The sequence below is a fragment of the Mchenga conophoros genome, linkage group LG17, assembly GCF_057382185.1.
Source record: "Mchenga conophoros isolate Kocher_MC1m ecotype Shallow Benthic linkage group LG17, M_conophoros_male_GT1.1, whole genome shotgun sequence".
NCBI classification, from domain to species: Eukaryota; Metazoa; Chordata; class Actinopteri; order Cichliformes; family Cichlidae; genus Mchenga; species Mchenga conophoros.
Window position 1 is genome coordinate 20,955,114 of NC_140542.1, and position 18,982 is coordinate 20,974,095.

Consider the following 18,982-nt stretch of genomic DNA (forward strand, 5'->3'; position numbering starts at 1 on the left):
CCTTTTGTTCTTAAGACATTACCCAGTCAACACCAGTGCAGATACCCTGGATGATTTTTTTCCCATTGAAATCATTGATTTGTTGTTTTTTAAACAAAGTATATAGAACCAGCTTTCCAAAGAAATTGAAGACTGAAAGTACAAAACAAACCTCTCTGCATTGAATCATACTTGTTATCAATCTCTGGCTCTCTTCCTTTCTTTTATCCTGTCTTCCTCCTCTCGCCCTAACCAGTTGAGGCAGATGGAAGCCCCACCCTGAGACTGGTTCTTCTGGAGGCTTCTTCCTGTTATAAGAAAGTGTTTCCTTCCCACTGTTGCCAAAATGCTTGCTCACAGGGGATCATATGGTTATTGGGTCTTTCTCCGTATGTATTATTGTAGGGTCTACGTTACAATATAAAGCACCTTGAGGCGACTGTTGTTGTAGTTCGGCACTGTATAAATCAAATAAAATTGAATAAAATTGAATTATTAACATCTTTATGTTCCATCAGGTAATGACAATAAAGAATATAATGCAAGCAGGAGCTACTGAAGGGGTAGCTTCCGCCACCATGGACGAAAATGATTGTGTCAGAATGCCATTTAAGCTGTCCATTAGTGAAGACATATAATACAATAAACTCTTAATTGTTTTAAAATCTATCTGCCTATGTTAAAATAACCAACACATTGTTGTGGTTTGAAGTGTTGTAGTATCATGATAGATTTATTTATAGCACAGAACATAAAGCAAAAGCTGAATAACATTTAAAATGAAGTTAAACTGAAAGTACTTATTTGAAAAAAAAAAAACTAAATAAAAAGAATGATATCTAACTATATGAGTATATACTTACACCAGTATTTACATTGTCCTTCATTAAAAGCATCAGTATTCATATTTTTTCATTTATACTTATATTTGTAAAATTGATCATTGGTTGTTATAATAGTACTACTACTACTACTACTACTACTACTACTAATAATAATAATAATAATAACTGTGTCCCTTTCCCCCTTAATAATAACTGTGTCCCTTTCCCCCTTGATGCGTTTTTTCTTCAGTGCAGCTGTTAGAAGAATACACTTAGCATACTCTTAGAAGAGTTCACGCTCCAGCACTAACAGTCATCTAGACTTCTTCTCTTTGGATGAAGCTTAACTCTCCATTTCACCTCCCAGTAACGCACACGTTGCTGCTGCTTCAGTCTCTCGGGATGATCAGGACACAGCTCATCCACTCACATACACTGTCACCATTGCCAAGATCATCATTCCCAGCTGTAAATCAGAGAAGAACCGGAGATTAATATTTTGTTTACGGAAACTCAGTTTATTCGCTTTGTTGATGAAGCACCTCCAGTAAAACATGAAGCAGAGGAGCAAATGTGCGGTGTAACCGCTGTCCTCTCAGCTCTCATGTTAAGATGTTGGAGTGAATATATTGAACTTCACACAGAATTTCTACATCAAGTTTGTTTCACTCAAATTCACAGTGGAAATGAACCGATGAGAATCTTTAATACTTCATTGCACTTTAATGATGAGATTCTTGCTGTTTAAATGAAACAAAGAGTTTCTGTGCATTAATGAACATCTCATCAGCTAATAAATAAACATGCAGGCTCTCACTGAATATATCTAGATGAAGCCACTGACGGGGAAAAAAATGCAAATGCAACTCTGAACTTCAAAAGAACTTCTGCTCTGTATGAAGACTAGATGCAGATACTAGATTATTAAATGTAACAGTGGTTCTCTGAACAACAGTCCGCAGATTTATGCTCCCACACTCTGATGAATGAGAACCTGTTTCTTTAAATCTTATAAGACTGTCAGCTACAATCCAAGTTTATATCCTTAGACTTGAACACAAAAACAGCAATCATCTTTACAACAACTCAAACACATGCTCACAACAAAAGCTACAGTAGGCTGCAAAACCGGCAGAGGGAGATATTTAATGTCAAGCCATCATCATCATCATTTTTATTTATAAAGAACCTTAAAACAAACATAGCTGATGCTAAGTGCTATAGATTGGAACTAAATAATAACATTTACACAAGATATAAATGAAAGCCAAATAAAGGAAAAAAGTAAAATAATTAATTAGTTAGTTAATAACTAATTTAATTCAAAGCCAACACTTGGATGATAGAGATTTACAAGAAAATTTTGATTATATATGTGTTGACCTTTCATAATAACTGTGTTTAGTACAATACCAATCAACCTTTACTAACCTTGGGGTATCCAGTTTATAGTGTAGACTCCTCACAAGTTTAGAGAGTTGCTTAACGTCTGAATCCTGCAGGTTGTTGTCACTCAGGTTCAGGATTCTTAGATGTGAAGGACTGGACCTCAGAGCAGAAACCAGTGCAGCACAGCTGATCACTGACAAATTGCAGCTCCTCAGACTGGATAAACAATAAAACATCTACATATAATCAGTGATAAATTATATCAAATGTGTTCAGGTTACTTCCCCAATTTTTGTCAGTATGTAAACTGTACTGCACGTGAGAAAAGCTACTGAATAAAGTCTACTCCAACATTAAACAAGGATACAGCACCATAACAACACCCCACCTGTGCTAGTTGGACCAAATATCCTTGTTTATGTTACCAGCCTGCCTACCAGAAGGAGTACACCACATCTATACTCTGCTATATCTAGTACTGCACAGACACCATCACCACGGCATCTGGGTGTATGCCAACCAAAGGTTTGGAAGGCAAGTGCAGTTAGGACCCTGTTGAGGAACAGAAACACTGCCTTCAAGTCTGGTCATGTGGAACTGTACAGTTCAGCCAGAGTAAATCTAAAAAAGGGCATCAGACAGGCCAGGCTGGATTATAATAATAAAATTGAGGACTACCTCCACAGCAACAACTTGAGTCGGCTGTGGCTGACTTATTAACTACAAACCCAGACCCAATGCTGTTGATAGTGACGCTGTGCTTCGGGTTGTTGTCACTCAAGTTCAGAACATGAACCACTTCTTTTGAGAAACTGGCCAAAAGTTATATCATCCAAGGACTTCCACCCATATTCGACAACACCAGTTTGCATGCAGGGATAAGAGATCAACAGACGATGCCATAGCCACAGCTCTAAACAGGACCCTGACCCATCTGGAATACAAGGATATTTATGCCAGGCTTCTTTTCATCAACGTCAGCTTGGCATTCAACAAAATCATCCTTAAGAGACTGATAACAAAACTTATCAACGTTAGCCTCCCACACTTCATTTGCCTCTGCATTAGTGGCTTTCTCAGAAACTCACCCACATAGAGTCACAGTAGGGTCTCACCTCTCCCCAACACTCAGCCTCAACGTCAACTTAAAACAGGGATGTGTGCTAAGTCCCCTACTGTATACGCTACACCCATGATTGCACTCGCACCCACCGAAACAACTCTATCAGTTGTATGTTGTTAGGGTTGTATGTCCACTTCTCAAACTTGTGCAATCAATAATCAAGCACACACACATATCTACATATGTTAATATGTACATATTAACCTCCTAGGACCTGGCGTCCACATATGTGGACATCACATTTTGGGTTATTTAGACCAAAATACTCAATTTTGCTTTACAAGGGCCTGATATCCACTTACGAGGACATTATACTGCTACTGTTCTATCGAAATTTAAAACGAATATCCTCATATGTGGTGCTCATTTTTCTTAGAAACAAAAGAGAAATCAGAAATCAAAGAGAGAAATCAAAAATGCATGCCATGGAAGATTTCAGGTCTTAGGAGGTTAAATATGTACATATTTAATCATGCTTATACTGTATTTATTTATTAGAAACTCTTATTTTCTATTTCTATATTGTTATGAATAGATTGCTTTCTTTGCTTTCCTTGTTTTTCTTTGCATTGAATAGAACAGCATATAATATCAGTGTGTTTTTTGCATAATGACAATATAAAAAAAGATTCTAACGATTCTGATTTAGCTAAACATTATTTGTCCTTATTAAATGAGCAATCCCTAATTTCTGATTTTCTTTGTATCTGTGTGTATCCATAATGTAATTATGTATTAGAGAATTACAGAAAGTGAACCGACCTCAGAGTCTCCAGTCTACAAAGAGGAATCTCCAAAAAACCACAGAGATGCTTCACTCCTGAATCCTGCAGCTTATTTACACCCAAGTCCAGATATTTCAGATTGGAGGGGTTGGCCCTTAAAGCAGAGACCAGAGTAGCACAGCTGATCTCTGACAAACTGCAGCACCACAGACTGAACAAAGAAAAAAAATGTGGATAAAATCAGATACAATTCAGCCACATATGGACAGTTTTTAAATTTGCACATAAACCATACTTTCCCTCATCAGTAAGAATTTCTTATTCATTAATCATTATCATTTTCCTCAGTTTTGAAGGAGGAAATTAACTATACTATACACATAAATTATAAGATTTTGTGATAGCAGACAGTAAGCAAACTGACATCAGAGTCTCCAATCTACATAGAGGAATCTCCAGAAAACCACACAGCTGCTTCACTCCTGAATCCTGAATCGCGTTTCCACCCAAGTCCAGATGTTTCAGGTGGGAGGGATTGGATTTAAGAGCAGAAACCAGAGAAGCACAGCCAATCTCTGAAAAACTGCAGAGCTCCAATCTAAATAGAGAATAAAACATGCAGATAACATACAGTATATTTTGGTCATTTATACATGGAACTCATGGAAGTCTATCAAATTTAGGTTTATCAGTAGTCACAGAATAGGTTAACTGACCTCAGAATGTCCAGTCTACAGTTTGAACTCTCCAGAAAACCATATAGTTGTTTCACGCCTAAATCCTGCAGGTCATTAAAGGCCAGGTCCAATCTTTTCAAATGGGAGGGGTTAGACTTCAGAGCTGAGACCAGAGCAACAGTGCTTTTCGGTGACAAACCGCTGAGCTCCAATCTAAGTAACGAATAAAACAATAATAAACAAATTAGATGTGGAAAGGTTGGTAATTTGAAGTTCAGGGAATCTTCTGTATACGGATGTGACTGTTTAGCAGGCATATGAAACATTTATTTAATTTAATAACTAACAGTGGCTATTCATTTTAATATCTGTGCCCAACACTAGTCTTTAGTGACCACAGAGCAATTTATATTCCAATAAAACGTTGATTTTTAAATGGATGCTACACAATGGAAATGAATTAATAATGAAATTTATAATAGTAACAGAGAGTAAATGACCTAACCTCAGAGACTCCAGTCTACAGTGTGGACTTTCCAGAAAACAACACAGCTGTTTCAGTCCTGAATCATCCAGGTTGTTGTTGTAGCTCAGGTCCAGATCTTTCAGATGGTAGGGGTTTGATTTCAGAGCAGAGAATAGAGCAACATGGCTGATTGCTGACAAACTGCAGCTCTCCAAACTGAATCGGGAATAAAACACGTTATTATAATATTTTTACCTTCTCTCAATCAAACGAGTACTTAGTATCTGTCTTTCTTTCACTTTCACTTTTATACTCATGTTTGGTCAGAGAGTGAAAAGGTGTTTGGCCCCTTCCTATTTTATTTTTTTAATTGCATATTTGTCATACTTTAAATATAAAGTGATTTTAAATTATCTCTTTAGTTTTAATATTACACTGACCTATTATTCAAACAATATTATGCACACCAACCTAGTCCTTTGTGAAAAAAATAATAGACATGGGTTTCATAGAGAATTGTGAAGCTTTCTGTGGAAAAACCGGTCTTGTGGGGAAAGCTGGCATTCATCCTACTTTAGATATAAATGACATCATTTCTATCACATCATTTCATCATTTGGTCAAATTAATAACAAAGTGATCATCCTGATTTGGTACCAGGAAAGAGAGTTGCAGTCTCACACACCTCTCTGAAGTTTCCCTCTTTATTTTATCCCCACAGAGACTGTGTCTGCTCTCAGATCATCATCAAACAAACCAAAAATGAGCATATTAAAAAATAATAATATAACACCCTAAACTGCTTCAAAAACTAAAACAATTAAATGTGGACTATTAAACATTAGATCTCTCTAAGTTACTGTGAGTAAATGATTTAATAATTGTTCAACATATTGATTTTTTCTGCCTTACAGAAACCTGGTTATGGTATGATGAAAATTTAGTTTGTATAAATCAGTATACTGAGTTCAACTAACTTTCAGAATCCTCAAATTTAGTCCAGTTCAATTAGATTTTATTTATACAGAGCCAAACCACAAAAACAGTCACCTCAAGGCAATTTATATTCTAAGGTAGACCCTAGAATAAAAAAGCACAGGTTGAGGAGGAGTGGCTGCAATTTTTCAATCCAGATTATTTATCAACCATGTTTATGAAGCCAGTTTTAGTTCTTATCTATTCCCCTCCTGGTGCATACTCATACATACAGAATACCTTTCAAAATATATTTTGGTTGGTCTGTCAATTTACTTTCTGGCCTTTATTTTGCACTCTAAAATTTGAGTTAATGATTAAACATGTATATCTTTAAAACTATTGACTGAGTTGAATATTTAACTGGTCTTAGCATAAAAATTAATTTCAGAAATTTGTGATGGATACATTTAAAAAACATTTGAGTATTAAATTAAAAAAATGTAAAATAAATTCCAGCACCCCAGCAAATAAAATCACAAAACAAAATATCATTGTTTTAAGTTTTGAGTACTGTGTCTGTCAGGTTTCCTCTTTCCTTTTGATAGTCCTTGTCTCTTGTGTATAACGTTCGGTTTGCTTCCCTTTCCTCTTATGTCTAATTTGTTCCACCATGTTTCCCAGCTGTCTCCACTCCCTAATCTTCCCCTTGTATATATACTTTCTCAGTCTCTGAGTATGGAGGTCTGTATGGGAGCTGTTAGTGCAGAACACCACATGAAGAAACTAAAGGCAAGACAACCTGACACATGGCATTGCATCAGGTAATGTAGAGTGTAGGATTTAACCTATTAAACTATGTGCACAATCTGGTGCCGAAATTCGAGTCCTGGATACCCAAAACCAACATACCGTAAAGGAACTGGAAAAAGATGGGTCACTCCATCTGACAGCTCTAGAGTCAGGTTATAAGGGGAAAGCTTTACAGTTCAATTTATTGAAATATCTTCAGAAATAGTAATCAGCGAACTAACCTCAGAGTCTCCAGTCTGCAGTTTGGACTCTCCAGAGCAGCAAAAAGGTTTTTTGATTCTAAACCCTGCAGGTTGTTTCCATTCAGGTTCAGCTCTGTCAGGTGGGAGGGGTTGGACATGAGAGCTGAGGCCACGATTGCATAGTGAGTCTCTGACAGTTTACAGCCAGAAAGTCTGTGATGACACATATTACAGAACAAGTTATTATAAAGAACTAGTGTTTTGTGTGGCATGTTCCAAAGTAAGATGTTATTGAACAAAAGAAAAAGAGCACAATGGTGCAAACTGAATCCAGACAGAGACAAATTAATATCAGCTCTTTCCACACATCTGCAGACAGAATGCTTACACAAACCTAGTGAAGTATACGATGTGCAGCCAGAGGCGGAGTTCAAGTAGTACCAATAAAATCGGAATAACACCTCTGAGCGCAAATTGGATCACATCTTGGAGAAGCTCACTGCGTTCGTGAGTTCTCAGAATCGGCTCTTTGAGCACAAGAATGACGAGACCACGGAACGTAAGTTTGATAACATCATGGAGAAGCTCACGGCTCTCCAACGGGAGATTGAGAGACCAGTGTTGGACTGTTAGAACAGCTTTGAAATTCATATGAGTTGTTCGCACTAAAGAAAAAAAAACACCATCACTTCATGCGGATACCCCTTTGGCGCCAGCTGCGGTCTCAAGGCTGGAGCTGAACAAAAACACCCTGATAACGACTGTGTTTAGACTGTTCTTCACATTCTATGCAAGGCCACCTGGGTTGGCTGGAAGTAGGGCTGGGCGATATGACCCAAAATTCATATCTCGATATTTTTTAGCTGGATGGCGATATAAGATATATATCTCGATATTTTTTTAAAGCCATAAAGTAAGAACAAAAAGAGAGTTCTTAGTCAAAGCGGTGTCCCAGATGTCACACAGGCACTTTTATTAACATACAGCATAGATGTACATGAAAAAATTACTCAAAAATAAATTATGAGCATTTATTAAATAATAATGCTCCATAAATAAAATAAAACAATGTTGTTTTTATGCATAACAAAGAGCTCACAATTGTGCAGTCAAAATGTAAACTAAAAGACGCTGAGCATAATAACAAAGCCAGATTTCTCAGCTGCTCTGTTCCCAACATCTCCTGCGTGACTGACAGCCTGGAGTTTGAAATCCGCTTTGTAACCATGTCTCTGAATAGGTGCCATTTACACACACAATATGGTAATATTACGTTGAAGCACAGTACGTATCACTCCCCGAGGTTCCTCTGTAGCCGTAATGCTCCGACAATCCATCAAGTGGTGCAGCTCCGTAGCTTACCAAAGTTGTACTAAAACATTTTTTGACAGATTTCTGCACACCTTGTACCACTTCAAATCGGTTTGCGGTCATCAAGCACAACCAGAATTCATACATAAGGCACGCTGTCAACTTTTGAGAGAATGAAAGGATTTTAGGAGGGGCTGCACGGCGTTAGCGTGGTTAGCTCGTTAACACGTTAACGCCGTCCAGCCCCACCGACGGGGCGATGCGCAGTAACTCGTTAAAGGAGATTTGCCGTGTCCATCTTGTCGCTGCCTGTAGGTGAAGCAATGGGGGAGGAGGGGGAGTTGTGTTCAGTGAAGGAGAGAGGCGAGGCGGAGTAACGTTGCATAGAGACAAAAGTGGACGAAAGAGAGGCAAACTTGTGGCTCCACAAGTATAATTATAACGTAACATAGACTATATCGATATAAAGGATTTTGTCACATCTTATATCTCGTATAAAAATATATCGATATTTTTAAAAAACTCGATATATCGCCCAGCCCTAGCTGGAAGACTGTTTACTTAGCCTGGCAGGGCGAAGGACACTGTCTCAGCTGAACTCTGGACACACACACATATATATATATACACATACAGATGTACAGTACACTCACCCCCCTCCCGCTCCAAACGCCTTCGACACTTATTCCCCTCCGATGCTGACAGTGGATCAAGGAGAACAGCGCATAGGCTGCAGGCCCGGATGTACTGTCTACATTGGCTGTCTCTCACCCTTTACCCACCCCTGTTGCTTGTCATGTGTTTCTTTGGTGTATTAAGAGTTTTTTCATGCTATGTGGAGAGGTGTTTTTTTCTGTTCTCAAACTGATCTCCCTATTGCAGCTCAGTCTGGGGGAGTTATTTTTTTCTCCTTATCTTTCCTCATGTTGTGCTTTTTCCATGTTATACCCCTCTGACCTGTCTTCCCCATGTGATGTTTGTGTAATGTATGTATGGTTGGAAGGGTAAGATGACGCTGCCACAGCTGGCAGCCTTAACCCAATTTCCCTCGGGATGAATAAAGTATGATCAATCAATCCATCCATCCATCCATCCGCTTCCGCTTATCCTTTTTCAGGGTCGCGGGGGGCGCTGGAGCCTATCCCAGCTGTCATAGGGCAAGAGGCAGGGTACACCCTGGACAGGTCGCCAGTCTGTCGCAGGGCCAACACACAGGGACAGAAGGGACAGACAACCATTCGCACTCACATTCATTCGCACATTCACACCTAGTGACAATTTGGATTATCCAATTAACCTATCCCCACAAGCTGCATGTCTTTGGACAGTGGGAGGAAGCCGGAGTACCCGGAGGGAACCCACGCAAACACGGGGAGAACATGCAAACTCCACACAGAAAGACCCCGGCCTGGTGTTGGAATTGAACTCAGGACCTTCTTGCTGTGCGGCAACAATGCTAACCACTGTGCCACCGTGCTGCGTCAATCAATCAATCAATCAATATTGATGAGCAGTTAGGCTTGTAGCACTGTAACCTCAATTTCTAGGTACAATCAATATGCCTATTTTAAGTCTCTTTGCACAAGATTTCATCTTTGTTTTTTGTTTTTGATGCTATGCTTAAACATTAACAACAAAAACACAGACATTAAATAAAGTTGTTAACTGTGTCCTCATTAGGATCGAGCAGGGGTAGGGAACTCCAGGCCTCGAGTGCCGGTGTCCTGCAGGTTTTAGATGTGTCCTTGATCCAACACAGCTGATTTAAATGGCTAAATTAGCTCCTCAACATGCCTTGCAGTTCTCCAGAGGCCTGGTAATGAACTAATCATTTGATTCAGGTGTGGTGACCCAAGGTGAGATCTAAAACCTGCAGGACACCGGCTCTCGAGGACTAATGTTCCCTACCCCTGGGATAGAGATTTGTGTTAACATGTGTAACATGAAACAATAATTCTCCTCAGTCTCTCTCAGACCTGAAGATTTTAGTGCAATTTCACATTTAGTCTATTTACTGTGGTCGTAATTAGTTAAAGTTTGTAAGCAAACAGTAATGCGTCGTTACAATGCATTGTTACAGTAATTCTTACTTAAAAAACAAACAACATTTTCAGAGCAGCTCAACAGCATCTGTGAAAATCTAACCAGTGTATTGTTTGCAATAGAAAAAATGGAATTATAAGAAAGAACAATGTGAGCATTATAGTAAGAACTTTTGAACACCTTAGCTACAAATTTACATTGATTTACAATGTTAATCAGATATTTACTCACTGAGCCTTTCTACAGTTCCTCACAGCAGGAATCAGTCTCCTTCGTCCCTCATCCGATGTGTTATACTTCTTCAGGACAAACTCATCCAAAACCTCTGACATCTGCAGCATGTAGGCCAGAGCTGAGCAGTGGATCTCAGAGAGCTCCTTCTCTGATCCGTTTTTGCACTTCAGAAACTCCAAGATCTCCTGATGTACCGTGAGTTCATTCATTTCCATCAGACAATGGAAGATGTTGATGCATCTGTCAGGAGAGGTATTCTCATTGGTTATCTTGCAAAGGTTGCTGATGATTCGCTGTATAATTTCTGGAGTGCTCTCTGTCTCGTCTAGCAGACCTCGTAAGAGTCTCTGGTTGGACTCCAGAGAGAGACCATAAAGGAATCGGACCAACAGGTCCAGGTGTCCATTTTTAATTTGGAGGGATTTCTGCATGACTCTGCTCAGAAAGACATCTAAAGACGAGATGTCACCACAATAAACATGTTCACCATTCCCTAGAAAATGCTTCAGCACTTCTGTTTTTCTGTTAGTATGACAGTGAAACATGTAGACTGCAGCCAAAAACTCCTGAATACTCAGATGAACAAAGCAATAGACTGATTTCTGGAATATCACACAGTCTCGTTTGAAGATCTCTGTACAAACTCCTGAGTACACTGAGGCCTCTGTGACATCCAGACCACACTGCTCCAGGTCTTCTTGGTAGAACATTATGTTTCCTTTCTCAAGATTTTCAAAGGCCAGCCTCCCCAGCTTCAGAAGAACTTCACTGTCAGCCTCTGTCAGCTCTTGTGGACTCGTCTCATATCCCTCATGGTACTTGTGCTGTCTCTTTGTCTGAACGAGCAAGAAGTGTGAGTACATGTCAGTCAGTGTCTTGGGCAGCTCTCCTCTCTGCTCTGTAGTCAACATGTGCTCTAGGACTGTAGCAGTGATCCAGCAGAAGACTGGGATTCTACACATGACGTGAAGGCTCCTGGATGTCTTCATGTGGGAAATGAATTTGCTGGACACCTCTTCATCACTGAATCTCCTCCTGAAGTACTCCTCCTTCTGGGCGTCAGTGAAGCCTCGTACTTCTGTCACCCTGTCAACACATATCGGAGGGATCTGATTGGCTGCTGCAGGTCGGGAAGTTATCCAGATGAGAGCTGAGGGAAGCAGATTCCCTTTGATGAGGTTTGTCAGCAGTTCACTGACTGATGACTTCTGTGTGACATCAGACACAAGCTTCCCTTTAGTGAAATCCAATGAAAGTCTGCTTTCATCCAGGCCATCAAAGATGAACAAAGGTTTGCAGACAGTGAGCTGCTCTGCTGTGACCTTCTGTAATGTTGGATGGAAAACATGGAGCAGGTCCAGAAGACTGTACCGGTCATCTCTGATCAGGTTTAGCTCCCTGAATGAAAGCAGAATCACCACACTGACACGTTGGTTCTCCAAACCTTCTGCCCAGTCCAGAGTGAACTTCTGCACTGAGAAAGTTTTTCCAATGCCGGCAATGCCATTCGTCAGAACCACTCTGATGCATCTCTGTTGGTCAGGCAAGGCTTTAAAAATGTCATGACAGCTAACTGGAGTGTCATGGAGGGCCTTGTTCATGGAAACTGTCTCCAGCTGCCACACCTCATGTTGGGTATGAACCTCTTCACTCTGTCCTTCTGTGATGTAGAGCTCAGTGAAGATCCTGTTAAATAGGGTTCCACTTCCTGTTTCTTCAGTCAAACATTTACATCTCCTCTCCAGATTAGCCTTATGTTTGTCTAACAACTTCTGCAGCAGACGACTATCTGCTAAAAGAATGAAAATCAATGAACATAAAGCAAAATATATATTATAACTGGATGTTATAGAAAAATGGACGGGGGGAGACAGGGAAAAGGAAGTTTCTTCTCAACCAGACCAAGGGGGAGGGCTACGCCTCAGATTTTTGGACCAAACCAGTCCCTCTAGGCTGGTTGGTGTAGTTGAATGCTGAATGACTTTGCAGGCCTAACGGATAAAGTCTATTGGTTTTCCTTACCATTTATGGATTTGGACCATTTCAGCTGTGCATTTGTGAGTGAGCTTTATGCAATGCACTAGAAGAAGACAAGTCACTATAGTTGCTGATGCACTTGAATTGTTGTTCTTTTTTTTAGAATTCAATTTGTTAAGAATAAAGGCCCTTTGGGTATATTTTGTGCTTTGTCCTTTGCTCATTTGGCAAGACACCAGATTTTATTTTAGCTTTTAATACCTGAACAACACAAGAAGTCCAGCTTTCAGAAATGAAATAATCAGACAGAGCTTACTTTCATAGTTTCTCTGAATGCTTGAAGAGCCTTCTAATGAAGCAGACTGGTGCAAGGTGATGGACTGTCTGCATCCACAGCTGGTAGAGACCAGATCCTTTTTAAAATCCTGATAGGAAGTACAGCAGGACATCTGCTCCTCCACACTGTGAAAACCACGGAACAATTATTCTGATCAAAACAAAGCACAGTAAAGCCAGAAGTGCTAAAATTTGATACTAGCACTGACAAATATATATCACGGTCATGATCAGTCTGTAGTTCGCTGTTGGAGCCAATCACAAAGCATGGAAAGGCTGCAGAGACTAATTTAATTGAGAGGGGAAAAATGCAAGCTTTCAAGAACAAGCCTGGAGCCTTATTTAAGACCCAGAATGGATATGAGTATAGTTGGATGTGCTACATGGAAATGTGGTTAAACTCACACTTCCTGGAACATAAAATTTCTAGCACATAGAGTAGGACACACCTACACACACCAGAGATGAAGGAAACCATCAGACTGAAGAAGAACTCCTGTTGGGCTTCGGGAGCATGGAGTGTCTGACCCATTGCTAAGGGCCATTCGAAACTGAATTTTCCCCTTGTCGAGTTTTCTCCCAGTACTCTGGCTTCCTCTAACAGTCCAAAGACATGCAGTTAGTGGAGTTAGGTTAATTGGTGATTGTAAATTGCTCATAGTAGTCTGTCTCTTTGTGTTAGCTTTGCGATTAGACTGGAAACCTTCCCAGGGTGTACCCCACCTCTCACCCACGACAGCTGGGATAGGCTCCAGCTTTCCCATGGCCCTGAATGGGACAAGTGGAAGTGAATGGAAGGGTTTAATGGCCCATCTTAAGTTTGTCATTGAGCATCTCAATGATTCCAAGAAGGCTCAAGTAAAAGTCCTGTTTCAGGTGAAACCAAAATCAAGGTCTTTGGTGTCAACATGACCAACCATGTTTGGTATAAGAGAAATGTTGAGTAGGACCCAAAGAACGGCATCCCCACAGAGGCAGAAACAATATGCATTGGGGCTGTGTTTCTGCTATGTGTACAAGACAGCTTCAAAAGCAGTGTTGGATAAGTTACTTTAAAATAGTAACTTAGTTACATTACTAGTTACTTCTCTCGAAAGTAACTCAGTTACTTCAAGTTACTCGTTACTTTCAAAGTAACTAGTTACTAGGGAAAGTAACTTTGGTTTTACTCAGAATTCTCTTGTTAATGTGTTGCTTCCATAACTTTGCCAGTCTTCTAGCTTGCTTACTTGCCACAAGTGCACTGTGCCACCTACCAATAGAAAGGAAAAGATAATGTGCACATTTCCACGAGAGAAATCCCACGCCTGGACCGTCATTGACTGCTGCCATGATTCTAGCCTACGTCACAGCGTCATGTGCGCCTTTTACATCCAACACAAAAACTGCAGTCGTGGTGCTTTCGATTGTAGTCAGAACTCGGAAATTCTGCCTTCTGAATAGGAAGATGTAGGTAACACCAGACTGCAGATGAGCTGCATACATGGCTGGACTGGGACAGAAAATCGTCCCGGGCATTTTGACTAGAGACCGGCCCACCATTATAGGAAAAATCATAAAGCCTTTGAATGAAAATAAACACTGTTGTGACAGTGATGTTCACTGTTTTGATGGTATATATGCATCAATCTATCAATCATTTGTTGTAAGATTCAGATAATTATTTTTTAAAAGCTAGATATTTTAAATGAGAATAAGAAAGAAAAGTATTTCTTTGTGCCCACCTCTCCCTGTTAATGCCCTACCTGGCCCCCCTGGCAAAACTTTGCTAGACCCGCCCCTGCACAGTCACCAGCTGTCAGCTACCTAAAAAATGATCCTGGGGTTATTTGTCTCTCAGAAACAGTTCATAACTTCCCTTCAACTCATTCATGTTACCTAAAAGGTAAACCTGTTTCTCCATCACAGCTCTGATGATTCAGTAAGGACATCTCCTGGTTTCATCTTCATGTTTCCCTCTCACCAGATAACCAAACCATATCATGACCAGCAGCTTTTTTGCAGCTGTGGCTCCAGAAAACATCAGCTGATACTAGAAATTAATATTAAATAAATTCTAACAACAGCTGATCAAGCTTAAACGTGCTGCTGTTGTTTAGCGCGACATACGCTGGTTTCCTCTTTTGGCGCAAAGTGGGCGATAAACAAACAAGAGAGCCGATCAGCTGATCATTGATCAGTTTCATGATTGAAGTAGAAACGGGAGAGGGAGGGGGGAGAATGAAAGAAGAAGAGGTAGCTGTGCAGCAAAGACAGAATAACTCCAGCTTTGTGCCTTTTTCATTGTAGCTGAATTACGGGACAAACTGTTCCTTTTCACCTCAATACGAAATGCGTAATATTTTCTCTGAATACCAGACAGGACGGTTGGCAACTCTAATAACTTATGAACAAAATAAAGTTCAACATCATTAACTTCATAGCACCCACCCAGCTGTATAGAAACTCGTCATACTAGCTAGTACGCAGTACGGAAAAAGTCAGAATAACGAAAATAAACTCCACCTAAACTTGGTTTATATCTGACCCAGATAGACTGCAGGTCATAACTTCTTACCTGAAGTTCAGTTCACACTTGGACCGGCGGCCGCCTCGGGTCTCTGCTCCTTCTGTGTCCCCTTTCCTTCATCCACCTGCTGGCCTCCACCACTTGCTAATGTTACTGAATCTGTGGAAGCTCCGCGATAGCCATCACACGAAGTAACGACCCTATCTAAATCCCAGTAACGACTAACGCGTTCCTGATTTTGGCATAATAACTAGTTACCGTGCTCGTTGCCACAATAATAACGTAGTTACTGTAACGCGTTACTTAATAACGCGTTAGTCCCAACACTGTTCAAAAGTGGCCAATGGGTGGGGCCATGTAGTGCAAAATCTTAGACAAGGACTTCCTTCCTTCAACCAGAACACTGAGGATGGGTCATGGTTGGGACTTCCATCATGACAGTGACTCAAAGCATACCTCCATGTCAACAAAGAAGTAACTAAAGAAGCACATTAAAACTCGAAACTCAAGTCTTGGTTTGAAACAAGTTTGCTCAACCAGTCTACATGTATTTTGTGCACTTTTTCGAAGGTATCAACTTCTTGGTTTGTCCACTGAAGGATCCTTCAGGAGAATGGAGTATATGGCCCATTACTATGGGCTCTGCAGTGTCTACATGTTGCCTATAGCAAGAGCTTGGTTTGCATTTCTGGGAATAAGTCAAATATTCTAATTTGTGAAGACTTAAAGTTTACTGTATTTTACTATACTGTACATACTATATTCACTATTTAGGATACAAAGTCTACTAAAAACAAAGGTTTATAATTATGTATTGCTTAATTTGTGTTTTTGTGCAGTTGTTTGTTTTGCTTTGTTTTGTTTTAACCATCATGCCTCTAAAGAGACTAAAGATTTGAAATCTTTATCATCCAAAATCTGATCTTTATGTCAGGAAATCCTGCTTACTTATATTTAACTGTGCATGTATACAGATACATTAAAATAGAAGAACTCCTTGATGTGTTTATCAGTGAGCTTTTCACATCAGATACCCACATAGCAAAATTGGTATGGCCCGGATCTGGCCCACACGATGTGCTTACACATGGCCCACATACCGCAAAGAATGACGGCCCTTTGTGGGCCCAGATCTGGTTTGCCAGAGGTGGCCCACACATGGGCCAGCACAAGGCCAGTTGCAGACACACTGGTGGTCCTGTGCTGGCCCAGAACAGTTTCAGGTCTGGCCCCAGCTGTCAGCCTAATGTGTACCTTAATTAAGCCTTGTAATAACAACATGTGCATAATAGTGCAAACGTAACATGACAAAACTCTGTTCAGACAGTGAACATACTGATTCTTATAAAACATTTTTCAACTCTCCCAGATTACTCAAAGTGCTCTATACAACATGCCACATTCACCCAACCACACACTTTCTCTTAACTGAGTGCTTCCTAACTACATTCATACACATTCACACTCACGACATGCAGACTGGAGAAGCCAGGGATCGAACCACTAAGCCACCTGAGCTACAGCCACCCACTGGCAAAGATGAGTAAACCCTCACTAGGTTTTGGATAAAGCGTACAGTCACAAAGCTGTCAAACATGGCATTTGGGTCTTCTAAACAAACAAACATGGCATTTGGGTCTTCTAACTAAAATAGGAAAATAGGAACATAAATAGTGCATCATTGCTAGACATGGCCCACATTTGGTTGACATACACCCTGCCATAACACCAGTCAGTCAGAAGTGCCGGCTTGATGCCGGATCCCGGCCAGAGCTGTTTTCTATGGGCCTGGGCCAAATTAACCAAACCAAAATCCGGCCAGATATGGCATGCCATCGCATAGACAGGAGCGTCATTGCCAGACCTGGCCCACATCTGGTTGACATACACCCTGCCATAACAACCGTCAGCCAGAAGTGCCAGCTTGATGCCGGATCCTGGCCAGAGCTGTTTTCTATGGGCCTGGGCCACATAAACCAAACCATAATCGGGCCAGATATGGCATGCCATCGCATAGACAGTGCCATCTATGCCAGGCCTGGCCCATATCTGGATGACATACGTCTTATCATACCAGAAGTCAGCCAGCAGTGCTGGCTTAATACCAGATCCGGGCCAGACCTGCTTGCTGTGGGTAAGTTTTTTTTCGTGTGGGGAAATACACAGATTTTCAACATCCTCACAGAAGATTTGCATTGTTAGAGTTGAGTGAAGGTGGTCTAAGAGTTACTGTAAAACAACAGTGGTTCTCTTATCATGAATTGTCTTCAGCTTCATTTACAGAATAAACACTGCCTTACTTTGTGTTTGAGAGTCCAGGTTCTTTACTGAAGATTGGGTTTTCATCTTTGGACTGGTTAGTCTTCAAAGACACACAGCTGGATCTTGAAAGCTCTGCACTGTGTCTGCGTTGCTGACTGCTGGAAACACAAACAGAAAAAATCATACATTTGTCTTGTGCATGTTCCTGTTGTTTGGTACTGAGCTTCTTGTCCCTCAGGGTTGGGTTTATGAGGCTAAAACATGTGATGTCTTCAGTAAATGTTTAATCTTTTCCTCTTCAATCCTAATCCTAAACTCTGATCATGACTGTGTAAGGACTGAGAAACAGTGAGAGTGTAGTGCTGAGAGAATAGTATTACACTCTGATTATTACCGTCCCCTGTGTAGTCTTTCTGATCAGACCCAAATCTTTGAAGCAGCAGCAGAAAGAATTTCCACTGAGCAGCCTTTATATCATATAAAATCTGACGTTAATGCATGTTTTTATGTTATCCTGCTCACTTCTCCCACCGTACTTATGTGCTTGCTTGTGTATAGTTACAATGAAACAGAAGCACTCCTTCACTCCTTTGTCAGTAAGTTTATGTTGTGCTTTTTAATCCAAATAATAGTATCTCCTGCCAAATGATTCATCTTCCCCTTAGTTTACAGAAGAATCAGTGTCCTACTTTATGTCTGAGGGTCCAGGTTCCTTCAGTTCACTCATCGTTAGTCTGAGAAAGAAAGCAGCAAAACAAAGAATGAGCACAGAACAATTATCATAATAAACATGTTTGTCACACCCAATACTGGTAGCACAAGAATTACACACGCACGCACACACAGTAAGTCAATATTTTCCTTTGGGCAGACAATCAAACAAACATTTTTGCTGACTTTCTTAAGTTTTATTCCAACTTGAGAACAGTCAGAAACTCAAAAAAACGTTTTTGATTATTCTGACAGAACATGCAGTCGCAGTTACACTCACCTTGCTTTATTTCTCCTGCTCTGTCAACTGATCTCACTTTTAGTTTCGTTCTCAGCTGAACGGAGCAGCCACTCCCCTCTACATTTAATCACCTGACTACATAACAGGTGTGCGATGCAAAGATTAGCTTCTGTTCTTGCACTTTGGCATGAGGCCTTGGTCTGCATTACTGTGGCTTCTTACCCTCTTCATCAAGTATGTAAACAAAGGCACAGACACAGGCCCT

At 40.4% G+C, this 18,982-nt stretch overlaps 1 protein-coding gene across 1 annotated transcript; it reads right to left on the minus strand.

The window, feature by feature from the left end:
• Nucleotides 1–601: 601 nt before the first annotated feature.
• LOC146555432 (NACHT, LRR and PYD domains-containing protein 14-like) lies at nt 602–18,779 on the minus strand. The gene is made up of 12 exons (XM_085252849.1): nt 18,757–18,779; nt 18,455–18,499; nt 17,804–17,923; nt 12,975–13,120; nt 10,679–12,473; nt 7,133–7,306; nt 5,223–5,399; nt 4,757–4,930; nt 4,465–4,638; nt 4,078–4,251; nt 2,235–2,408; nt 602–1,269 (listed from the first exon to the last, which is right to left on the minus strand). Exons 2-12 carry the CDS (start codon nt 18,490–18,492, stop codon nt 1,260–1,262), a joined length of 3,156 nt encoding a protein of 1,051 aa, XP_085108975.1. The 5' UTR covers nt 18,493–18,499; nt 18,757–18,779; the 3' UTR covers nt 602–1,259.
• Nucleotides 18,780–18,982: the final 203 nt, after the last annotated feature.